The sequence below is a fragment of the Lagopus leucura genome, unplaced genomic scaffold, assembly GCF_019238085.1.
Source record: "Lagopus leucura isolate 7727_CA_CO unplaced genomic scaffold, USGS_WTPT01 Super-Scaffold_100021, whole genome shotgun sequence".
NCBI classification, from domain to species: domain Eukaryota; kingdom Metazoa; phylum Chordata; class Aves; order Galliformes; family Phasianidae; genus Lagopus; species Lagopus leucura.
In genome coordinates this window covers 12504110-12526336 of record NW_024962274.1, presented here as the reverse complement: position 1 = coordinate 12526336, position 22227 = coordinate 12504110, and the positions used below count along the sequence as shown (strand labels likewise).

At 40.8% G+C, this 22227-nt stretch overlaps 1 protein-coding gene across 5 annotated transcripts in view; it reads left to right on the top strand.

The window, feature by feature from the left end:
- Positions 1–19851, top strand: part of STAG1 (stromal antigen 1) — a 126601-nt gene extending 106750 nt beyond the window's left edge. For 3 of the 5 annotated variants that reach the window (XM_042878159.1, XM_042878161.1, XM_042878164.1), the window contains 10 exons: positions 1837–1976; positions 3484–3585; positions 5046–5194; positions 8081–8209; positions 11385–11590; positions 14367–14538; positions 17205–17315; positions 18243–18357; positions 18773–18853; positions 18951–19851. In XM_042878159.1, coding sequence (XP_042734093.1) covers positions 1837–1976; positions 3484–3585; positions 5046–5194; positions 8081–8209; positions 11385–11590; positions 14367–14538; positions 17205–17315; positions 18243–18357; positions 18773–18853; positions 18951–18974 — 1229 coding nt within the window. In that variant the 3' untranslated portion in view covers positions 18975–19851. The remainder of the gene's footprint in view (positions 1–1836; positions 1977–3483; positions 3586–5045; positions 5195–8080; positions 8210–11384; positions 11591–14366; positions 14539–17204; positions 17316–18242; positions 18358–18772; positions 18854–18950) is intronic. The other 2 variants (XM_042878162.1, XM_042878163.1) reach the window with 1 other exon arrangement.
- Positions 19852–22227: the final 2376 nt, after the last annotated feature.

The window sequence follows — 22227 nt, the reverse complement described above, 5'->3', positions numbered from 1 at the left end:
TTCAAAATACTGACATTTTCAAAATAAATTCAGGATTTCAAAACAGAATCAGGTTTCTTGATTTGAAAGTCGTTGGAGAAGCATTGTGTATGCTTGCTTGTGTTCCTGTTATTTCTTAGGCATCCTTGTGTGGCCGTGCTTTGAGAGGCAGTAGGTCAGGCATCTCTGCTTCCTCAGAAGGATGACAAGATTGTTTGCTTTCAGTCAAGGAAGGACAGATTTGTCACTGAGATCTGTTTTTAAATAACTCATTGCCACTACTGTGCATTACAGATGCCTAAATACATACACAGGGGCACCCAATTTCTGAATCCTAAACAGCTTTGGACAGGAGAAGGAATACCAGAGTCCAAAAAAAAAAAAAAAAAAAAAAACCAATATGAAACACCTGCTGAATGCATACTGCAGTGCTTTTATGGCACATTTTCTGAATTTTCATTGAACTCAGTTACTTGTAAGTTTGCATGGCATGTGGGTGCTGGTTTTGATCTTTTCAGACAGTAGTGTATAGAAGTAAGGTCTCAGAGAATTTGTTCTTGCTTTTGAGCACTTTCAGTCTTCTAGCTCACTAGCTCCCCACTAGCTTGCATCTTTTTGAGCATTTCTTTATGGATTACAATAGCCAGAAAAGAATGCATTTTGAAACACAACTTCACCAGAAGTACACAGTGTGAATTGTACTTTGTGAGCAAAATGATCACAATAATAAATAAAGGGCATATTTTAAGAGGACAGTGTTTATTTTTCTCCTGAGCTCTGTCAGTGCTTTTTCACATCCTGTAATTGGACTGGGAAGACAGCAAAAAGGTGAATGAAGATTTTTATGTGTAATCTGCCTCCCCAAATACTACTTTTAATTCCATGAAGTCAGTCTGACAATTTGCAGCTTTTGGTATTCAGAATATATTATACCTACAAAAAGAAATGAAGAAAAATGAGAGGATGCTTCAGTTCTAAGGATTAAGGTGAACATACAGTCAACTCCACTGCTTGTAAAAGGTCTCCTACTATAAAATACATCATTTATACACAGTGGCTTTGTGGAGAATACAGTAAGAGTGAAGCAAGAGAGTCTCAGAGAGGCTGTGTCCCTTCTGGCCCCTACACAGATCTGTTTTAATTCAAGCTGGTCAGGACATTCCCCTTAAAAAAAAAAAAAAAAAAAAAAAAAAAAGCTCTCTACTAAATAAATGGTATTTGCTGTTATCACAGTTGTTGTAGCTGATTGCATTTTCTTCTGTAAATTGTGTAATACAGTTTTTTACTGTGTGATAATGTATTTCACATTTTATGTCTATGGTTTTCATTTTTATTCAGAGTGAAGTCCTACATGGAGATTTAATGCTTACAACTGGATTTTATCTCCTGTTGTTTATTGCTCCTTTAGAGCTGTGGATTTCACACCTACAAACCCAAGGCATGCAGTACAAGCATCAGTTTCTAATTCTTCTCATATGAAACATTTATAGGTTAGTCATGCTGAAGAAGTATCTCCAACTGTCCTTCAGTTCCAGAAGTTAAGCATAAAACATTCAACAGCTCTTCACTGTGGCCTTTCACAGAGTAAAGAAAATCGGTGATTCAGTTTCACATGGATTGCATTCAGTATTAGTCAGGACTGCAGCATCCTTGGTGCATGGTGTCATCTTCCTGAAATTCCCAAATTCCCTGAAGGTCCTAACATTCCAAAGTAATCATCTTCCGTTTTAGCTTCTCTTGCAACAATACTTGCTTCCATTTTAAATAATTGACTTTTTTCCTGAATGCTACTCTTTAAATAATGTTGCTCTAGAAAATAACAAGCAATTATAACAACTTTATTGTTGATGCTTTCAGAGGGAGATGAAGAAGATGAAGCTAACAAAATAGAAGCTTTACATAAGAGAAGAAACCTTCTGGCTGCCTTTAGCAAGCTGATAATTTATGACATTGTGGACATGCATGCAGCAGCTGATATCTTCAAACACTATATGAAGGTACTGCTCTGTGTGTTCTGCTTCTGCTAAGAGAATAGAGACTGTAGTGTTGGGTTACTTGGTTCTCTTCCTTGCAGTCCAGTTGTTAAAGACTGACCACTTGAAAGCTTTCCCAGCCTTATTTGATTCCTGTACTTTTTCCTTTTTAAATTACACCTGTCACTGAGAAGCTGTAAGGTCTAAACTAGCCTTCCTACATAAGGAGAGCTTTACTAAAGGCAAAGGTTGGCCCTACAAGATGCTGAGTATTTCAGAGAGGCTTATCTTCACAGAGAATTTCTTATCCTGCTCCTCAAATTAATTCTTAGAAACCACAGTAACAGTTGTTTGTCAATTTCACAGTTGTTTCCTAGCAGGGAAGCAGGCTTTTTTTTCCTGTGGGAAAAGGTTGTTTCAAACAAGAATGCAGTAAAAAAGTGCAGTGAGGTACTGCTGTAAGTAGGTATGCAGTACCTGAATATTTTATCAGCGTACACTGCTTCTGTGCAATATTTAGTCCCAAAGGAATTCAGAAGGACTTGCTACACAGCTGCCACTTTACACTCTCCTTGCATGTTTACCTGCTGGTAAGCAGGCCCGTGGCACTTCTGACACTGCCAGGGTACACCAAGTCCCTCAGCTTACATCAGACTGCCAGGTGGACCCAACTTGTCTCTCTGTCAGGGATCCCAAAGAAGACAGAGCAGCAGTTTCAAGATGAAGCTATCACACTCCAAGTTAGTTTCTTAACCTGCTGCTACTCTTTTTTTTAATTCCCTCTCTTTCCCTCTTTCTCTTGAAATAAAGCATGAGTGAGAGAAGCTGAATTGAGAGTGCAAACTAGGAAGATTTCTGTAGCAAAGAAAGCAGAACAATATTTGAAAGGGAATGAAAACAGATGGCTGCAAATGCAGAAGGGTTAATCAAGCTGAAAGAATACTGGAAAAAAGAAAGTTTAGGTTCTCAGCCCAAAGTTTTAATGATGATGCAGGCTGTGGTTCTCAGCAGTCATTCCTCGTTCAGTGCAGAGAATGAAGCAGTGCTTCATACTGACTAATTCCTTATTCAGTTTTTCAGCTTCAGTGAATGATGGCCATCTAATTCACCATGGACCTTCTGTTTGTAACCTATCTGCTCAGTAATGTATAGCTTCAGTGCATTATTGCTTCTTACAATTTTCAGCCACAGCTCACTGCCATCAAACATTTAGTTTGGGGTAGGAAATGCTCTTTTGTTTGTTTTTCAACATATTTGTTACAAAAGATGTAACAAAGATGATAACAAATGTAACACAGGTGATAACAAATGAAGAAGTCCCTTATCAACAGGTGACTAGTCAGCTTGAATTTTCATACAGAAACATTGCCTTCCATTCATACAGGAAATCTGGGTTTGAAACTGTTATGGTTTTGTTGTTCCTTTAAACTGCTGTCTTTTCAAAAGAAGAACTGGAAGTAATCAGAAAAAGAACTGAAATATTGTGTAAGAATTCCTGTTAAAGAGGATTTTTCCCCACATTTTTTCCTAGTACTACAATGACTATGGAGATATCATTAAGGAAACCCTGAGCAAAACAAGGCAAATTGATAAAATCCAGTGTGCAAAGACACTCATTCTCAGTTTGCAACAGGTAAGAATATTGATTTTTGTGAGAAATCCTTCATTGCAAACATTCCCGGGCAGGACTTTTCTCTGGCACTGTCTGTAGTGAGGCAGAAAAATCTGTGCTTTTGGTAAGAGGCTGTGTTGCTCTGCCATTCCAGCTGTCACCATTTGGTCAGGTTAAAATGGAAGAACAGGAGAAGAGAGCTTTGAGTGCAGTTTGATCCAAGCTGATTTGTAGTGTTTGTTTACTGGTAGCTAGTGAACAAGAGAAATTAGAATGACTTTTTCTCCTTCTCCTTTCCTATTGCCTACATAGTGATTGATTTTTCATACTTTGAGGTGATTAGTTGAAGTCCTCCAATTTTATTAAGCGTATCTCTTCCATGTACAATTTGTTTTATAGCAACCATAAGTTATTGGCTTGATGATGAAAGCCATCCTTGTTCCAACACAAAGCTTGTGCTTCCCTAAATACTGTGTAGGCCCTTGAAGTACTAGATATATTCATTGCATGGAGAAGTTTATGATATAAATAAGATGTTTTCAAATCAGCCGGGCCTTCCAGTATTCATTCCAGACTACCTGAGAATTTCCTGTAGCAATCTGGAAGGTAAGAGAGATGTGTGAAAACCTGATAAAAACTGAAGAAACTCCAGAGCAATTGACAAGTGTCAGAGTAATTCCTGTCCTTAAGACTTGGAGAAAGGAAGAAGCCAGATGCCAGAGATCTGTCAGCCTAGTGTCACATCACAAACAAAGTATGTATTAGACAAGCTATTTGCAAGTTTCTAAGTGATAGGTTCGTCAGAATGAATTTGTCAAGGAGAAATCACATCAGGGAAGCTGCTTTTGTGAATTATATGGTAACAGAGCTTGTGGGTAGGGCAGAAACAGTAAATTTAATGCAGTTGTTGACACGGTCTCCTCTGATGCTGCTGTCATTAGCAAGTTAGTAAAATGAGGTCTAAATGGTACCGTAATAAGATAATATAAGTAAAGAACTTTTTAGAAAACTACTGAGTTGTTAATTATGGTGCTGCAGTGGCATTACCAACTGGGTTTTGAAGGCAGTTACCCAAGTGATGCTCTTCAGATATTCATTAAGTCTTGAGTGATGAAATAGAAATTTTGCTTCCTAATTTTCTAGCTGGTGCTGATCTGATGGGGGAGGCAGGTATTTTAGAAAGCAGCTTAAGAATGCAGAATCATCTTGATTTGGGAAAGGAATAGATAGAGTCCAGTGAAGTGAAGTGCAAAACAGTGTGGTCTGCACAAGTACAAGGCAGGGGACAGTTGTCAAACAGCATTTACCAGGAGGTGATCTGGGAGCTGAGTGGATTAGAAGATAAGTGAAATCTGTCTTATCTACGTACAAAAGGAGTGAGCATCGTGTCCGCTCCGCCCTCGCAGGTAAAAATAAAAAAGACTTTGGCAATGAATGTGTTTCCTAGCACACAGATTGTAACCACTGAATTCTTTCTCTAGCTGTTCAATGAACTCGTTCAGGAGCAAGGTCCTAATCTGGACAGGACATCTGCCCATGTTAGTGGCATTAAGGAACTGGCTCGTCGGTTTGCCCTCACTTTTGGCTTGGATCAGATCAAGACAAGAGAGGCCGTGGCCACACTACACAAGTGAGTGGTGGTAAATAAACCAGATTTTTATATTACTTTGCCTTAACTTTTTTGCTTAGTATACTCTTCTATTGGTACATAATTTAGCCAGGTCCTGGAGTAACTATTTATTCTAATTTCAGTGGAAAAATAATGGAGGGTGTAAATGTAAGAAAGGAAAGAAGAAAAAATAACTGCTGCCTATTTATTTGTGTGATTGGAATGGCCATTTTTATCTGAGCTGAAGTCACAGGTATTACATGTACTTGTGTGGACTGTATCTAACAATTGCAGATAGTTCTTTGTAACACTGTAGTGCGCACTCTGTAGGTTTTATAAAAAGGTACCACAATAATAATTTGGAGATCTATTTTATTTTTAAGATGAATTGAGCCTTTTTATTTAACTGCTGGGCAGGAGAGCATGGACAGGTGCTGCTAAGTTTAAATTATAACTCCTCCATGCCATAAAAAGGTTAAAATATTAATGCTTGCTATCTCAGAGCATTAAGACTAAGATGAGCCAAACACGATCATGACTTTATATTCTAAAGGAATGCAAATAATAGAATGAATTTGGCCACGAAAAAAGCATGAGTGATGCAGAAGTTTGGAGGAGACAAAAATTATGTTTGGAAATGGATATCGGATAAATCTGTACCTGCTAGGTTACATTTCCCTTCTGAGTTTGGATAGAAACTCTGGATTCTCCTTCATGCCCATCTTAAGTTTTCAGCAGATATCTGGGGAGCTCTGAAAGTCCTAATGCTTGTCCGAGTAAAAGGTGACATCTTCCTGTCCAAATGGCACGAGGTGGCTGTAGGTGGGGAGTGTGCGAGTTCCAGGCATGCTAAATAATGTGTGTCATACTCAGGATGGGAGAAGCGTGAGCTACTTCAGAACCCAAAGTAATGCGAGTTCCTTCATATCTCGAGCTGAGTGTGCTGTTGTTTTGCATTGAAGATGGCATCTTTTTTGTTCTACCTTCAGATTAGTCACTGGTGAGCAGGGCAGCCTGGTCTACTGGGTGGCAGCCAGCCCACACCAGGGGAGGTTGGAACTGTATGATCTTTGAGGCCCCTTCCAGCCCAAGCCATTCTGTGATTCCATGGTATATGTATGGCAGTGTCCTTTTTCTGTCATGCTCAGTCCCCACCATCTTTTTTTGTTGCTTCCTTGAACACCCAGGTCTCAGGCCATCTGCAGCACTTTCTTTCTAAAGCAGTTCTCAGTGTGAGGAGGCAGCTTCTTCCACTTGGATGTCAGCAGTGTTGTCATCACTACTGGTGAAGACATCCAGTGAAAGAACAGAGATCCTGAAAGAGATTTTTGGTGGTCTGTCTTGATCTTGTCCCCAGCCCTGCACAGCCCATGACTTCCCAGGATTACTGAGAGGGTTCAGCAGCCTGTCAGGGATGTGTCCCTGGAGTCAGCCTAGCTGTCCTGCTTTACTGGAACAGGTTTAGGAATAAATGATTATCCTCAAATTTGTCTGATCTTCAGTATCTCATGACTTTCCTTTCAGATAAGGCAGTACACACCAAGGCATAACTGGTGGAACTGTATTCGTTTTGTATCATCTCAGCTACAGGTTACTGCAACCCAAACATTGCCTGCTTCTGATCTGAGCCTTTCAGCATCAGCCATGTTCCTGGAGTTTGACCTGGGGAATTCCTCAGCCATTTGGTGTTCTGTAGGCACACGAGCAGCTTACCCATACTGTCAGTCCCTTTCCAGAAGGGAAATCCAGTAGTATGCAGTGAACTTAGATCCCAATGAGAAGAAAAAAGTTCCTTTTAGCTGTACTAAATGATTCAAAGCAATTGAAACTGAGGCTGAGTAAGGAAGATAAAATAGATGTAATTGTGAGGCCAAGAATCTGATCTGTTTTTATGAGTATCTTTTCAGGCATCCTTTGTGCTACTGTAAAGGCTTTTCTCATAGCATTAAATACCTGTGCTCTAAGAACCTTTTCAGCAAGCAGACTGTGAGAGAGCACGCGAGCAGAGTAGGATGGCACAGCATCTATTTCTCTGCATGGTCACTGCAACACTGCTGCCACGAGTACCAGAGCTGCTGATACTCTGTGTGTCCCTGAGAAAGGTGCCTATTGCTGACATCTTTGGAAAGGTGCCATCCTTACTCCTTTAACTGGAGTGCTCACTGTTTGCATAACAGGCATCTCAGACCCAGTCCTAGGCCAGGGTTTTGTGATTATACTTTGAAGATGCCTGCAGTATGAAAATACTTGGACGTTTTTAGGCCCAAATCCACCTGTAACAACAGTGTATTTTTTTTTTTTAATCTGGAGTCATTCCTTCCACTTTCTCCTATACTCCTTTCTGGATTTTCTCTGACCTGAAAGGAAATCAGTAGGCTGCTAGATACTTCCTGGGACAAGGAGAAGGGAGGTTCAGGTATGCGTTTGCCATATTGGGTCGTGTAAAAGTAGTTTTCCGTAATCTCAAATGATAAAGCAAAGACAAGGCAGATGCGCATGGATGAGTATGATGGTAAGTAAATTCTCTCCTCTGAGTGTAGATGTGTAAGTTATACCTTGTTGAACCTCATATTAATTATTACTGCAAGCATCTGCTTTAGGCTGAAAAAAGAAGAAGCCGACTGGCTATTCCTGCTGAGGCAGTGGCTTTCCACAGCTGCCAAGTTCCTCATATTGCAGTCTCCTCCTAACCAGGAGACTGGCAATATTCTGTTGTTGACTTCGAATCTGCACACATTCAATTTGTGATTCCCCTCAGGTCCCAAAGCTGCTATTTGCCAGTAATGAAAAATAAGATGGGATGGTCACAGTTTGAATTTGAGGCAGAATTTAGAGGTGATGGGATGATGTTGATATTTTCTTATTTTCTTACAAATGTCTGAACATCTTGAAATTTCTTCACTGTAGGGATGGAATAGAGTTTGCCTTCAAATATCAGAATCAAAAAGGACAAGACTACCCACCTCCTAACCTTGCTTTCCTTGAAGTTCTTAGTGAATTTTCTTCTAAACTCCTGCGGCAGGACAAAAAGACTGTGTAAGTAATAGCCTTGTTTTCTTCAGTGGGCTTTGCTGAGTTGTGTTAATAGTTGAATTGTGTGTTTAAGTTCGCAGCTTTGAGGTTTTCATTGTGTAATGGGGGTTTTGGGAAGGCCCAGTGGGTTTTCACATAATTATTCATCAATTTATATTTTGAAGTAATGAAAATAAATCAGAAAAGAAGAATCAAATCCACTGATTAAGTGAACTTGAGACCTTACAAAAAACAACATTGCTTAAAATTTCCTATGGAGCACTGAAAATAAAAGGAATCATTTTTCAGACAAGCAGAAAAAGGAATGAGCTGTAAGCAGTGTAGGAAATATGGAGGTCTCTAAACATTGCAGTAGCATTCATTTCTGTTGGACATTTGTATGAGAAGTATGTTTATGTTGATTTACTGAGTTGAAGTGAGCTTCTGGAGTTGTCAAAGCTTCTGTTAATGCACAATAGGATAGAAGGACAGGGTGAGAGACAGCACTGCTGTTGTTTAGGAAAGAGCAGAGTGATAGAGACCCCAGACTGAAACAAGCAATCTGTATTGGTGTGGCCATCAGATAAAGTCCCACAAATGAAATAAATCAGATGTACTGCTGATAAGAGTTGAATGTATAGCAAGAAATACTGTTGTATGGCCAACATTTGAAAAAATGTCAAAGGCAGCTGTGGATATTAAGAGAATTGATAAAGAGAAAGCTTCATTAGTGAAGGCAAGCTCATCATAAGGATGTGTTGTCAGCATCACTGCAGAGGTAAGAGTGTACATGTCTAATATGTTCTGTAACAAATATCCAAGATTTGGCCACAGCATAGAAGCAGTAAGGGAAAAACAGTGTAGTTAAACGTCATCGTAGCACTGTGTGCCAGTGTAGAACTGAGTTCTTTGAATAACTTCATTACAATTTAAATATGTAATTACCAGATCTTATCATTTATGGTTATGAATATCTTTCTAGTTATTTTTCTGGCCACAGTGAGTTTATGTCATTCTACAAGTATATATAAAGTCATACCACTGTGACTACCTGAACTGACTCATTCTCTCAAGCTTCTCTGTAATTTTTCTCTTTTGATTGTATAAATGATTTTCCAATTCAGCAAAAGCAGTAGAAGAAATGGTTGAAGTAGCTTGAGAATTAGACTGCTCATCCAGGCTCACCTGGCACTAAGGCTTTCAAACTTCTCTGCATTGTTATATTCTTGAATTTTGTCAACCTCTGTTCTGTTCTTCAGAACAGGGCTTAAGAATCAAGGATTTTCTGGCTGCCTTTCTGGCTGAATCATAGGTTCCCTGTGTCTGTTAACATAAATCTAGTTAGCCTGATTCCAATTGAATTTATCGAAGCTTATTCTTCCTGCTCCCTTACCAGTACTTCCACAAGTTTCTCCATGTCTAAAATCTGAAGTTATATTACCAGTACACAGCGTACCTGACAGCTAAATCAGAGCGGACCCTTTGCATGAAGTTCAGTATTTCTCATTCTTTACCCTTCAGTCTTACCATTCACGTTTTTTCCTCACATTTTTCTCAGGACTGCAGAGGTTGCTCTGGTGGAATCCATTTCTCCTGATTTTAGCTGTCTTGTAGCCTTCTGTATCTGAGCTCTTTATTTTAGCTGCATTGGAAGACTGGTGAAAAGAAGTAGGGTCTTTAGGCCATGTTTCATCTCATCTGTTCTAAATTACTGCTTTAAGATAAGCTTGGACGTGCCCTGGATTCCATTGGCTGCAGTGACTATGGAGAGAGTCAAGATAACTAGCTTATATGTAAAGATGTTGTTTGGACATCTCTGCGTTCCTTCACTTGAGAGATCTGTCATGTTTGCACTCGTTGGGCAGTGGGTGCATTGCCCCATAGCAGTTTGCTGACGTTACATTCTCAGCTATGCTCTGGACAGTTGATTTTTGCCCTTCTCTGTGGCATGGCTGCTCCAATCCACAGGGACCTCTCCCCCGCCCTGCGAAGGGGCAGCAGCCTGCAAGCAGGAAGGAACATGACCACCATCTGGTGGAGAAGTCCTGTGTGCAGGATCACTTACCTCCCTGCTGGCTTGGTCTCCAGCCAGCTGACTGTAAGCTCAGCAATGGGCTGTTAGTCTGGAGGCTAAAGTGCTCTAGAATAACCCTGAAGATCCCATCAACATAGCTGCATGTCTGGAGACATGGGCAAGCTGGAGGGCATCCTACCCTCCAGGCTGCCTTCCCTACCTCAAAATAAATGAATTGATTCAGGCAGCCTGACTGTCACGTGCCCGTGGTGCAAGATACCATTCCCATCACAGTTCAGGAAACACTACTGTTCTGCTAGGCTTCTGCTTCCTTTCTGATTTACTTTAGTGTAACTGATATTATCTGTGTTACTGTTATTATTGTTACTATTGCTCTTATTATTGCCACTTGGCAGTGTGCTGAATGAGATTGTGATCACAGAGTGCATCATAACGTTATTTTTTAACACAATAAGGTAAGGCACTGTACTCCAGCATTCTCGTGCCTGAATTCTGAGTGCTTGGTTCTTTAGTTTGGAACTCATTGGAATCCCTTTCATGTGGCTTTTCTTACTCATTTTATGGACAACCTTAATTGAACGTTCAATGGAAAAGGAAAATAGCTCACTTGTCCTCCAGGCCATGTGTGGGACAGAAGGTGGTTGGTTCCTCCCAGTAGTTAACAGGTACTCACTGGACTTCTCCATGGCAATGGAATGGATCTTCAATTTTTTACTGAAAAATATCTGCTTGGATTTGAGAAAACTGTTCTTTTCCCTTTCCAAAGATGCAAAATTATATCCTCAGACTGCTAACTCAGATTATCTGTTGACACACCAGCATTATAGAGAAGTGGCTTACTTGCTATGCAGAATAGAAGGGGAATTCAAGTAGCGTGCACTGTGAATGATGGCAGGCAAATACAGGAAGGTGTCGGGGAAAGAAAACTTCAAATTCCTTATCTGAATCACCTGTACACAATTAACTGTTACTTTGTTTTGAGGGAATGCCATGAATTCTTAATCAGTTCAAGGTACAAGGCTTTATCAACGTATTTTAATTTGATAACATAAGGAAACACCATGGCAGATTTCTGTTGAGTTCTCAGCACTGTGGGGAGGACTTGCACGTTAAATAGAGGAAACAACGCGCTGAGCCTCTGCACTCATTGTCTTCTATTTTCAGTCACACCTACCTAGAAAAATTTCTGACAGAACAGATGATGGAGAGAAGAGAAGACGTGTGGCTGCCACTCATTTCCTATAGGAACTCATTAGTTACGGGCGGCGAAGACGACAGAATGTCTGTTAACAGTGGGAGCAGCAGCAGCAAAACCTCTTCAGTGAGAAATAAGAAAGGACGGCCACCACTACACAAAAAGAGAGTAGAAGGTTGGTATGGTTTTACCTTGCCTAATAGAGGTATTTCTCATTTTCTATCTACATTACAGCTTTCCTTATATCTTGTATGTAGTGAAAACAAAGCACTTGTTCTGCAAATTGCTATCAAACTTCAACATCTCTGCATGAAAAACAGCCTCATAATTCCCTGTTCCTGCTTGTTCTGAGATTTTCAGATGGAGAACTACAAAAGCTATTGCTGACAGTGGAAACAGGAGGTGGCTGTGGAGTTAACTGCTCTGCACCTTTCCCAGTCACACGTTTCTGCTTTCTGCTTTTGTTTTATTTCGAAGCAGTTGTTAATTTATATGGTGTTAGAGCAAACCTGAGGCAGAAATTCTGATATAAATTGGTATTGTAGATCCGTAGAGATCAGCTCACTGGAGAATACATGGAGATGCATGTTTTTGCTCAGTGTGGCACCAATACACAGTGTATTTACTACTGCTGTGACTTCAGGAGTGTACATCAGGAATTTGGCAACGATGGCCAACTTCTTACAAGATTGCATCTGATCCTGGTTGACAAGTGTGAAATTGCATGATGCAGTGCATGTTTATGTGAACATGCTTACTGTTTCAATAGACAGCAATTATAAGTGAGATCTTTAAACTTCAGAGAGTGTTTTCCAAGATTGTTATCTACCACAGTAACCCCTCAGTGAAGAATCTAATGCTAATTCTCTTATAGTCAGATCTGTCCTCCCCTACAGCTTATGCTGAGCAGTGCATGAGCTAAGTCTTTTAGTTTCCAATAGCCAACCTAGAGTCTAGGTAGGAAAAAGCACAGCTTGCTTTGCTTCCTTCAGGTTGCCATGGTTTACAGAGGATTCAACTGGGGTCATTTTTTTCTTTCCTTCTGTTACTACTTTAATTCTAATTTATTTTATTCTACCAGTATCCTTATTTTTTCCAGGAACTGTAGTAACATCTCTGCTTCCCCGTAAGACAAGTCTTATTCTTAGGGTGTAGGTTTTATGACCATGTTTGCCCTGCTCTCTTTCATTCCTGCCTTGTTCAGTGATCAATAGGAGGAAGAACTGACATAACACCTTCCTTTTGAATATTGCCTTTCTTTGCAATATCTGGGGTCCTGAATTTTCCAAAAACATCTCTGACTTAAAATGCTGTAAGCCTGAGTCTGTGGCTGTTCACCTAATTGTTCACTTTCTGAAATGTCTGAATGTACCAAAGTTTCCACGGGAATTACCTAGCAGCAGTACAGCCTGGAGCCAGTCTGCCTGCTTTTTGAGGGCAGATCTAGACTGCTGCACAAGGAAGGGGCTCATTTTGGATGTACTAATAATGAGCTCAGGAAATAATCAGAAATGTAATCCTCTTCTTAGAAATAATATTTACTGTTCACTGCTCCGTAGAAGTTGAGCTATGAAGAACCAGTCTGCTGAGCAGCTGGTTGCCTACAAATAGTCTGTATTCAGCATGTATGCAGGCCTTTGGTTTTTTTTATCTTTCCCTATTTTTGTAACCCTCCCACAAGTCCTGGTTTTAATTTTAATTAATCTAGCATTAGAACCACAAATGCAGACCTGTTTCTGCATCCTGCTAACCTTTTTTTTCCTTTAAGTCCCACTCTAAAGGAAGGACGTTGGCACTGCAGAAACTATCATGGCATCCAAGAACCAAAGCCAGACCCTGCAGTTCCTTCCTGCCCTCAGTGCAGCACGTATTGCCTTCAGCAGACTGTTGGGGCTGGAGAATATTCTGCATTGTTCCTGAAAGTAGAACTGCTGTCTGTATAGGTGGTGCTGACATTTCTTCATAATGCCTTAAGGAAGTGAAACATAAAAAGGATTTTAAAAAACCCTAGTGTTGTAAAAGGCAAATTCAAGAATAAATAGGCAACTTTTTTAGACAGCTTTTAAGCCCAGAGGGTAATAAAAGGCAAAGGAATGCTATTTCTTCCTGCTAGGAAATCTATATCTTGTCTTCTCCTCTTCTGTAGTCTCTTGTCTTTCACTTGCTGCAGCAACTTCTACATGTCTCTTGTCTGCACAGTTGTGTTCTCACACGTTCATCTCAGGCCCCACCAGCCCTTCGTCTCCAGTTTGCTGCCTTCTCAGTACGAGCCCACCATCCCATATTGCACCTTCAGTCAGCTTCCCATCTCCATCCTCCATCTGCTGTAAACTCTACATACGCTATCTGAAATCACTTTGCATCACTTTCACACCAGCCAGACCTCTCCTTATTTAAAATGTCCCCTCTGTACTCCTGGAATGGTTCTCACTGAAGTTTCTGATGCCTCCACTCCCATCGTAGTGTTCAGTTGTATCTCATCTGATGTGTGTGTATGAAACTAACAGTCTTATATTTAGACTGCAGAATTGGTACTTAGGAATTGCTTTTCTGAAATGCGTATGAGCCACCCAACACTGCAGGCAGTGCTGCAAGGCAGGCACTATGTTTGCAAAGTTTTTTATTTTGTTTTCTGAAGTATTTCTACTTTGAATAGTTGTTATTGCTGGGAATAACTGGTAGTAATCCTTCCTTAACACAAAAATGACCATTTTGATTATTTATCCAGCTTTTCTCTTAAAGATTTCAGTAGATACTAAGCTACAGAAAGCATGAATTTGCAGAAGGTGCTGCCTCTAAAAAGAGCTCTGTATTGAAGTGCATCATAGATGGAAGGCTTTAATTATTAACGCAAGGTTCAGTGAGTTGGCTGAGAGGATTTTAAAGGCAGCAATACTGTGCATTTTACACCATCACTAATGTGTCAGTAATTCTGAATGTTCCTTTCCTAGATGAGAGTCTGGAAGGCTCTTGGCTGAACAGGACTGAAAACATCCATACTCCAGGAGCACTGCAAGCACCACAGCTCACCTCAACTGTCTTGAGAGAGAACACCAGACAAATAGGGGAGCAGATCCAGGAGCACGAGTCGGAGCAGGGATCTGAGCAAGATTTTTTACACAAGTAAGTGTTGGAATGTCTGTACCAAACACAGTAAAATCCAGGTAAAGAAGTTGTGTAAAATGTGTGTGGATAGTTGTGGCTCCACAAATGTAGGCTTTCCAGTTGCTTTTACAAAGGAACATCTTGGCTATGGCTCAGCAATAGCTACATTATTTTAAATCCACCCCCACCCCCAAAAAAAGGTTGTAATGAAGGTAGAAGTCTTATAGCATAACTGTGGGCTTATGGATAAATCATAGTGTCTGTGGGCCCAGGTTGGATTGAACTATTTCTCTGAAAACCTATTAGATGTTATCTTTTTTTTTTTTCCTTCTCTCATAGTACAGTAACTGTTCTCCAGACATCTTTACTGATTTCTTACAAATTAACTCTTCAGTCCAGCTGCTGAACTGGTATCTCCTGCTTCTTGGCACTTCTGCAGGCAGTTTTATTTTGCCCTAAATTAGACATGTTTTTTTGTCATTCAACTCCCATTTTATCACCTCCATTTAAATCAATTTATGGGGGGAGAATGGTTGTTATTATCTGTCAGTAGTTTATTTAACAAAGTCTTCAGAGGATGCTGTTATGTGCTAATTCTATCAATCTGAAGACAAAGAATAACAGCATCTGGGTTGGAGGCTGTTCTTATAACTTTTATAGCCTATTCTTTTCCCTTGGTTGTGCGTGCAGCATGCGCAGACATCAGCAGTGCAACAGATGAAACCTTGATAACATCCATGAATCTGTGTTTGCCACAAGAGATACTTGCATCTCAGCTGGCTACAGATAACTTTATTTCCTCAGCATGTTTGGTGTTTCCATAAATGATTTCAGCTCCCTTATTTCCCCATACAACAACGTGGTATCAGCACAAGGCAGTGTGAGGTGGGTGAAAGGCTCAGCAGGCAGGTTCACACTGCAGGCAGGGCTACCTGTTCTCCTGCACAAAGGCCTGACATGGGCACAGGGTTTCCCAGCTGGTGCTGTATGGAGGAGTGAGGGTTGGCACATGAAGATGTGGATACAAGGCAAGTGGGGGCATGGCTTTTCTCACCTACACAGATGAGATGGGCAGAAAGCCCCAGCTGGCCATGAAAGCACAACTGAGGATGAACTGTTAATGTCCAAACCAAAGTGTCTTATCACCTTACTCCCATGGTACTGAGATCTGCCTTCATTTTCCTTGCTTCCTGCGCTCTTTGCATCCCCAGATATTGCTGTAATTTCTAGATTATAAATAAGACTTTGTAGCTCAACAATTTCTCCTTTTTTCCTAGTCCTCAATTAAAAAGCAAAAACAAAAAAAAAGAAAAACCAAAGAACTTGATGAAGCAAGAGCCTTTTCCCTGCCCCTTTCTGATCCCATCACTGTGCTGAACACTAAGCTACCTCTCTCTCTGTGAATACTTAATCAGTTAAGGAAAGTACGACTGCTTCCACCTGCTGTGCATCACCTTCTTGAGCCCAATGAACAGGAGCTGCCTTAAGGTGTGGGAGAACCTTACTCTTTTCAGGGAGAAGCTGCACCACTTTTCACTCTGTGCTTGAACCTCTGTTTCCCCATCTCAGCTGATGCCGCAGGCAGAGAACTGTTGAGCAAAGACAGACAGCACTGCTCTCCTTGGATCCCACACAGAAGTTCACAGTGTGAACCAACAGTAGAGAATGGTTTCCTTTCAGCCTGGAGTTAGCTGCTCATCCACACACATGCTGGGGGTCACCTCATCTTCCCACTTAACACTGTCTCTTACGTACCACAGCATACCTTACAGTTGGATCCTGCTGATCCCTAATCCTCTTGTGAATTGATCCCAAACATCTTGTGCATTCCATAGAAAGTCCCTAAAGTATGAATGTATACAGTTGTATACAATCTAATGTATGCTATTTGCATAATAGCTGTACACAGCTATCTAACACGAGGTACTTCAATCTTGAAGGTCTTTTCCAGCATAAATAAATCTATGGAAGATGAGGGTCACAAACAAATACAGAGCAGTCGGTTGATGAACAGAATGGTCAGTCATGCCCAAAGCTATATTTCCTCCTGGATTGTTTTCACGTGGTTCTTCCCTTTTATTGTGTCAGTCTTACTAGGGTATGAGATTACATATTTAAAAAGTGGTGTTGCTCTTGAAGATCTGCATGTATCTACTACTGTCTCTTTCTAACTGCAGTACACGAAACATTGAACGTGTTGCTTTCTACTGCTGGATTTAGTTGGTACTGAGTACAGCCTTCCAGGAGTTTGCATACAGACACGTCACTGGATGCTGAAGTTGATGGGAGTATGCATTTGAAAGCAATTTGTTTTTCACTTTCTGTGACTTTTTGTCTTAAGATGTTTCTGTTATTAACTTGGATCTATTCTCACTCTTATTTTTGCCCGATCTGAGGTGGTGAATTAAATTTTTGAAGCGTCCTTATTTCGGATACATGCACATCAATGAATGAGTAATGCTAGCGTTTTATGTAGCTGTTTTTATTGTAACAATTAATGGAATTGTTACACAAGGGGAGGAGCCAAGTTGCAGAAGGGAATCCAGAAGACTTGTACAAGGATGGATGTAATTTAAATAACTAAAGCTGAAGCATACCCAAAGAACTTGAGGAAATGCTGTTTAAAAACAGGCAACTCAGAATCGTTAGCGTTCTCAGTCATAACTCTGCTCTATGTTTGTTAGTCCCCAGATGCAGATATCTTGGTTGGGCCAACAGAAGCTAGAAGATTTAAATCGAAAGGACAGGACAGGAATGAACTACATGAAAGGGAGAACTGGTGTAAGGCACGCAGTGTAAGTGTTCAGAGCATCTTCATTTTAGATGGCAGAACTGCATTTAAATGTTACTTTTCTGGGTTGTGACCAGTAAATTCTGTAATGATGTTTAATGCTTCTTTGTAAAGGCAGAGTAACAGCTGTGTAACGTTGGGATGGATGCCAAGCAACAGGGTGCTGTAGCCAGGTGTTCTGCCCCTAACCACAGCTGTAAGCAGGTGCCTAGTGAATCAGCACATCTTTGTGGGACCATTTTGCATCGTTACCTAATTGCTTTCAACTATTTCCAGACCACTTCCCATGAAACACTGCAATTGGTCTGTTAAGGAATTTACAGCAAGTGTTCATCTCAAGTTGTTCTCCAGTTTTCCCATGAACTTGTTTAAGCTTTGTTCACCCGCCTCATCTATTGTGAAGGTGTCCCACTGGGCAGCTAATGGAGGGAACACACGTGGGTGAATGCAGAAGTGTTCTGTTGTACAAGGTGCTCTGTGCTCCTGATCTAACGAGGTCTTTCAGCACATAAATACTCCTCAGGGCGGGGGCCAGAGTCTCCAGCAAGATCAGGTCATTATAGTGTTAGAAACTGGTCTTGGATTCAGTGGTGGATTCCCAGACACTTAGTAGTGATCTTGGCAGACACTGTAGCTCCTTTTTATAAAAGGGCAGACAAACCCAATGAGGTTATTGCCCTTTCTTTCTTAAGGACAGATTTAATTAGTGATCATAACGATATTACACTGGACTTCCTGCTTTAGCCTCTGCAAGTGGGAGGGTTTTTACATACAATTTTCTTCCAGCTAATACTGAGTAAACATGCTGGTTTTATTCTCGATGCAGTGCTGAGAAGGAATTAGGGGATGGATTTTGCATTTTCTTAATGACCGTGTTCATGGTTGGGAAATTACAATGCCTGAAATCGATGCCTTCTTTCTGCTTAACCAGACGCGGTCTAATGGAAGATGATGCTGAGCCCATCTTCGAAGATGTAATGATGTCCTCACGAGGTCAGCTAGAGGACATGAATGAAGAATTTGAGGACACAATGGTCATTGATCTGGTCAGTAAATCTTATTAATAGCAAATTTAAAGTGGTAAAAGGAGGAGTTAGAAGGAATTCTGTAAGTACAAAGTGTCCAAAATGTTGACCTTTATTTCCTTTGATCTTAACGTTAAAGACTGGAAATAACCTGAATATTTTCTGAAACCTAAAACTGCAGTTTCAGGCCCAGGTGACTTTAGTCGTAGAAACTTGAAGTTACTTTAGTGTAATTCTCTGTCTGCTTCCTTAAATAAATATGAACTTAGGCAGCACTCTCCTATGTCAGGGCCTCAATTTGTATCTGAGCTTTATGGAAATCCATGCAAAGCTGCTTTACAAGGCCATGGACGAACAGGCCAGCAGCTGTAGAGCCAGCAGCTCCTGGGCAGGCAGTCATGGATGTGATGTTCTAACAGCCTGCCCATCTTTGCAGCCACCTTCAAGAAACCGACGAGAACGGGCTGAACTGAGGCCAGACTTCTTTGACTCCGCAGCTATCATTGAGGATGATTCAGTAAGCCTTCCCTCCTACTGCCCGCTGTTTATCAGAGGCTCCTTTCTTGATTACCGTTGCACGTAATTAATCACTCTCTTTTAAATCATTTTTCTAGGGATTTGGAATGCCAATGTTCTGAAGTCTGCTGAAGACATTTTACAAATTTGGAACTCTATTGTTTAGAGCTAGAGGCCTATATACTGTGATAGCTTGTATGAAAACCACATTTTTGATGTGATACGGTTTGATTTTTAACCAAATGATTGAGGTCAATCCCTTTTTGTAGTGACAGAAAGAAGAGGAGCTCCTTAATGACACAAAGGAATGTTGGCCAATCCCGTCACCTCAGAAAGGCTGACCTAGAAAATCATTTGTATCCCTTGTTCTTGACTGTCCTAATACAGATTTTTTTTTCCTGGATGAGGAGGAAGTTTTAAATTGTTAAGACAGCTGTCAAAATAAACACTGTTCTACATATGTTTTCTGAAAACATTGAGTGATAACAGAACTTTTTAACTTTATTTTTCTGCTGTACAATTTAAAACGGTTTTAACATTTGCCTTTTTATGTTTTAAAAGCTAGCCATTTTTATTAAACCTATGCCTATCAGCCATTGACTAGCAATGATGCTATAAGCAGGTCGTTCTGGCTACAGAAAAGTGTTTTTGAACACACTGGATTTGATTAACCTTGTGGTACGCTTATATCCTCTCGTAGGCATTGAGAAGAACACTCTCATAGAGGAGGTTAGAATTCTAATGACGTGCATCTCTGCCAAAAAAATTCAGATTCTGATATGATAAACCCAGATTTTATACTCGTGAGAAGATTTATTTTTATTTATAACGGGACATAAAGTGAGAGATGTCCATGAAGCCACTTTTCCAACAGACGCTGTGTAACATTCATTTTATATAGCACACGGGGACACAAAAGCAGTAAGTTTTCTATTGGTACTTGCTCTGTGCATTTTTAGCAACTTATACCAGCAAATAAAGTATTCTCAGTAAAACACACCAATGGTTCTCAAGTAATCACTTTGCTGTTTTTACTACCTACTTCAAGCCCTGCCAACCCGAGGTACATAAACAGCAACTTTCCTATTAAAGAAACAGTAATTCAAGGGTGGGGGAAAGGAGTCGCTGTAGCATCCTACAAGCACTGTTACCTGTACCATACAGAACCCCCTTCCCATGCCCTCAATTCCCTTCTGCGCTATTTTTGTAAATTAATTTTGCCAGTTAGAAGTACTGTATGTGCTGCATAGAAACTTGTGCTTAGATGGTGAAGTTCTTAAGCTTACAATGGAATACAGCTACATTTTCAGTGTTAACTGTGCATATTAAGAGTAACTACTGGGGGGAAAAAGACAATTTTTCAAAAAAGCAAAAAACATGTAAAAAAAAGATAAGCCCAGAACAGCCTCAGCTGAGTCATGGTAATCAGAGATTTTTCAGTCTTCAATGATTTGGAGTAGAATTATGCTTGGGTTTGATGCCTCAGCCTGGTGGCTGCTGCCAGAGCTGCTGCCCACCCACAGCCTGCACTGAGCGGTGTCTCTGGGCATCAGCCCCAAGCATTCACCTTCCTTTCTGCCTTTGAGATACAAAGCAGACTGACCCACCTGGAGCACAGCAGTTTTAGAGGTGCTTTCTTTTTTTTTTTAAGCAACAGCAAGTAATCATGGAACTTTTCTTTTTTATGGGAGCTTATTTAAAAACAAAACAACATTGACACCCAGTGCTTATTTGCTGGGAGGGGAAAGAACAGCGAAAAAGAACCAACCAGCATTTCACACAGCTGAGGTTTGTTTGTTTCATGTGCAGTTCTCAAACAGAAACGGTTGCCAAAAATGTTGGACCGGGAGATTCAGCCATTCCTCTGCTGTCAGCTGGGTAACACACGAAGCAGAAGTGGCTGGAGCTCCATAACACAGTAACATTACCTCCCTTCCTCTTCTGTCCCTCCCTGCGGTGCTGGGTGGGCTGGGATGGCTGCATTAAACTGCCATCGCAGTAATTCTGTGAGCATAGAGGCACAATCATGGCTGCCTGGTTTGAGTCAGAGCCTCAGACAAACCTTGTGCTTCACAGTCCTCTGTGTGGAAAACTGAGTCCTAATTTAACATTGTAGAATACTGTATAACAAACATTTATTATCACGGTACCTGCAATGGGTTTCCAGTTCAGTTTGCAGTCAATAGGTTTTTGTATTATGAGTGTCTCCTTGATTGGTTTTGCTAGTAATTCTGTAAATTGTACATTTACAATATGAGGTTTTTTTTTTCCTTTTGTACAATTTAAAACTGATGCTTCACCTTTCATTTAATAAACTATTCAAAATCATGAGTACGATGAGCACCCTCTTCACTATAACTTTGTTTAAATACTGGTTTGGGCCATCACATCTTGTCATCCCATTACTTAGCAGCCAAATGAGTGGTAGTTCTCATATAGTCCAGGCTTCAAAAACAATACATATCTTAACCATTCAGCCTTAGAGGAAAGGAAAATGTTATCTGATCTCTCTTTCTCCGCGCCGCACCCCCCCACCCCCCTGCTTTTTTTCCCCCTTTCTCTCCTCTGTGGAGTGGCTTTGGTTGATGGTGGGGTTTTATTGTGAGATTGCAGTACATCTGGTAACTCATCACACAACTTGGGAAGTCTCACTCCTGGGAAGTTCCAGTCTTTGCCCTGCTGTAAAAACTGCCACAAAGTTGGAGAAAAAAATTCACTTTCCTGTCATTTACACCTCCTATGATCTGGACCATGTGGGAAGAAAGCAGCAATAAAGGCCTGGAAGGGCAATGAAGTTTCACAGATTCACAAACTGAAATGCCTCGTGACACCCCCAGCTCAGAGAAGGAGGTGCTGCTTTTCCCCAACCTGTTAATGATTTCATCTCTGCAGAGCTAAAGGACACTGCCTTGTCATCAGAGAAAGATCTGAGAGGAAAAGGAACAGGACCAAACAGGTGAGGAATGGGACAGGAGTTGAGGCCTGAACTGCACTCTAGGTCTACTCCTCAGCCATAACCTGAACCTCCCTCCAGCTGCCTGTAAGTCACCCTTAATGCCTGACATGTCATGCTTGGCTTGCTTCTAAGTTCAAGGACTTTTGAAAGGATTCTTATTTTGTACCTATTGTTTGTGCAGGGGATGAGAATGCAAGAGAAGCTGGAGAAGTGTGGCCAGAACAGCTTTCCAGTATGTTTCCAAAGCATTGTGATGGCAGAGCAATGAAATGCTTGGAACTCACCAGCATGTAAGAGCTGCATTCTTATACTAGCAAGAGGGGGAAGAGAGGATGGAGTCTGTATAACAGCTAATGAGGTTAAGAAACTAGAGAAACAGCTGTGCCGCCTCCTTTGTGACTTGACAATTGGGATTCTCA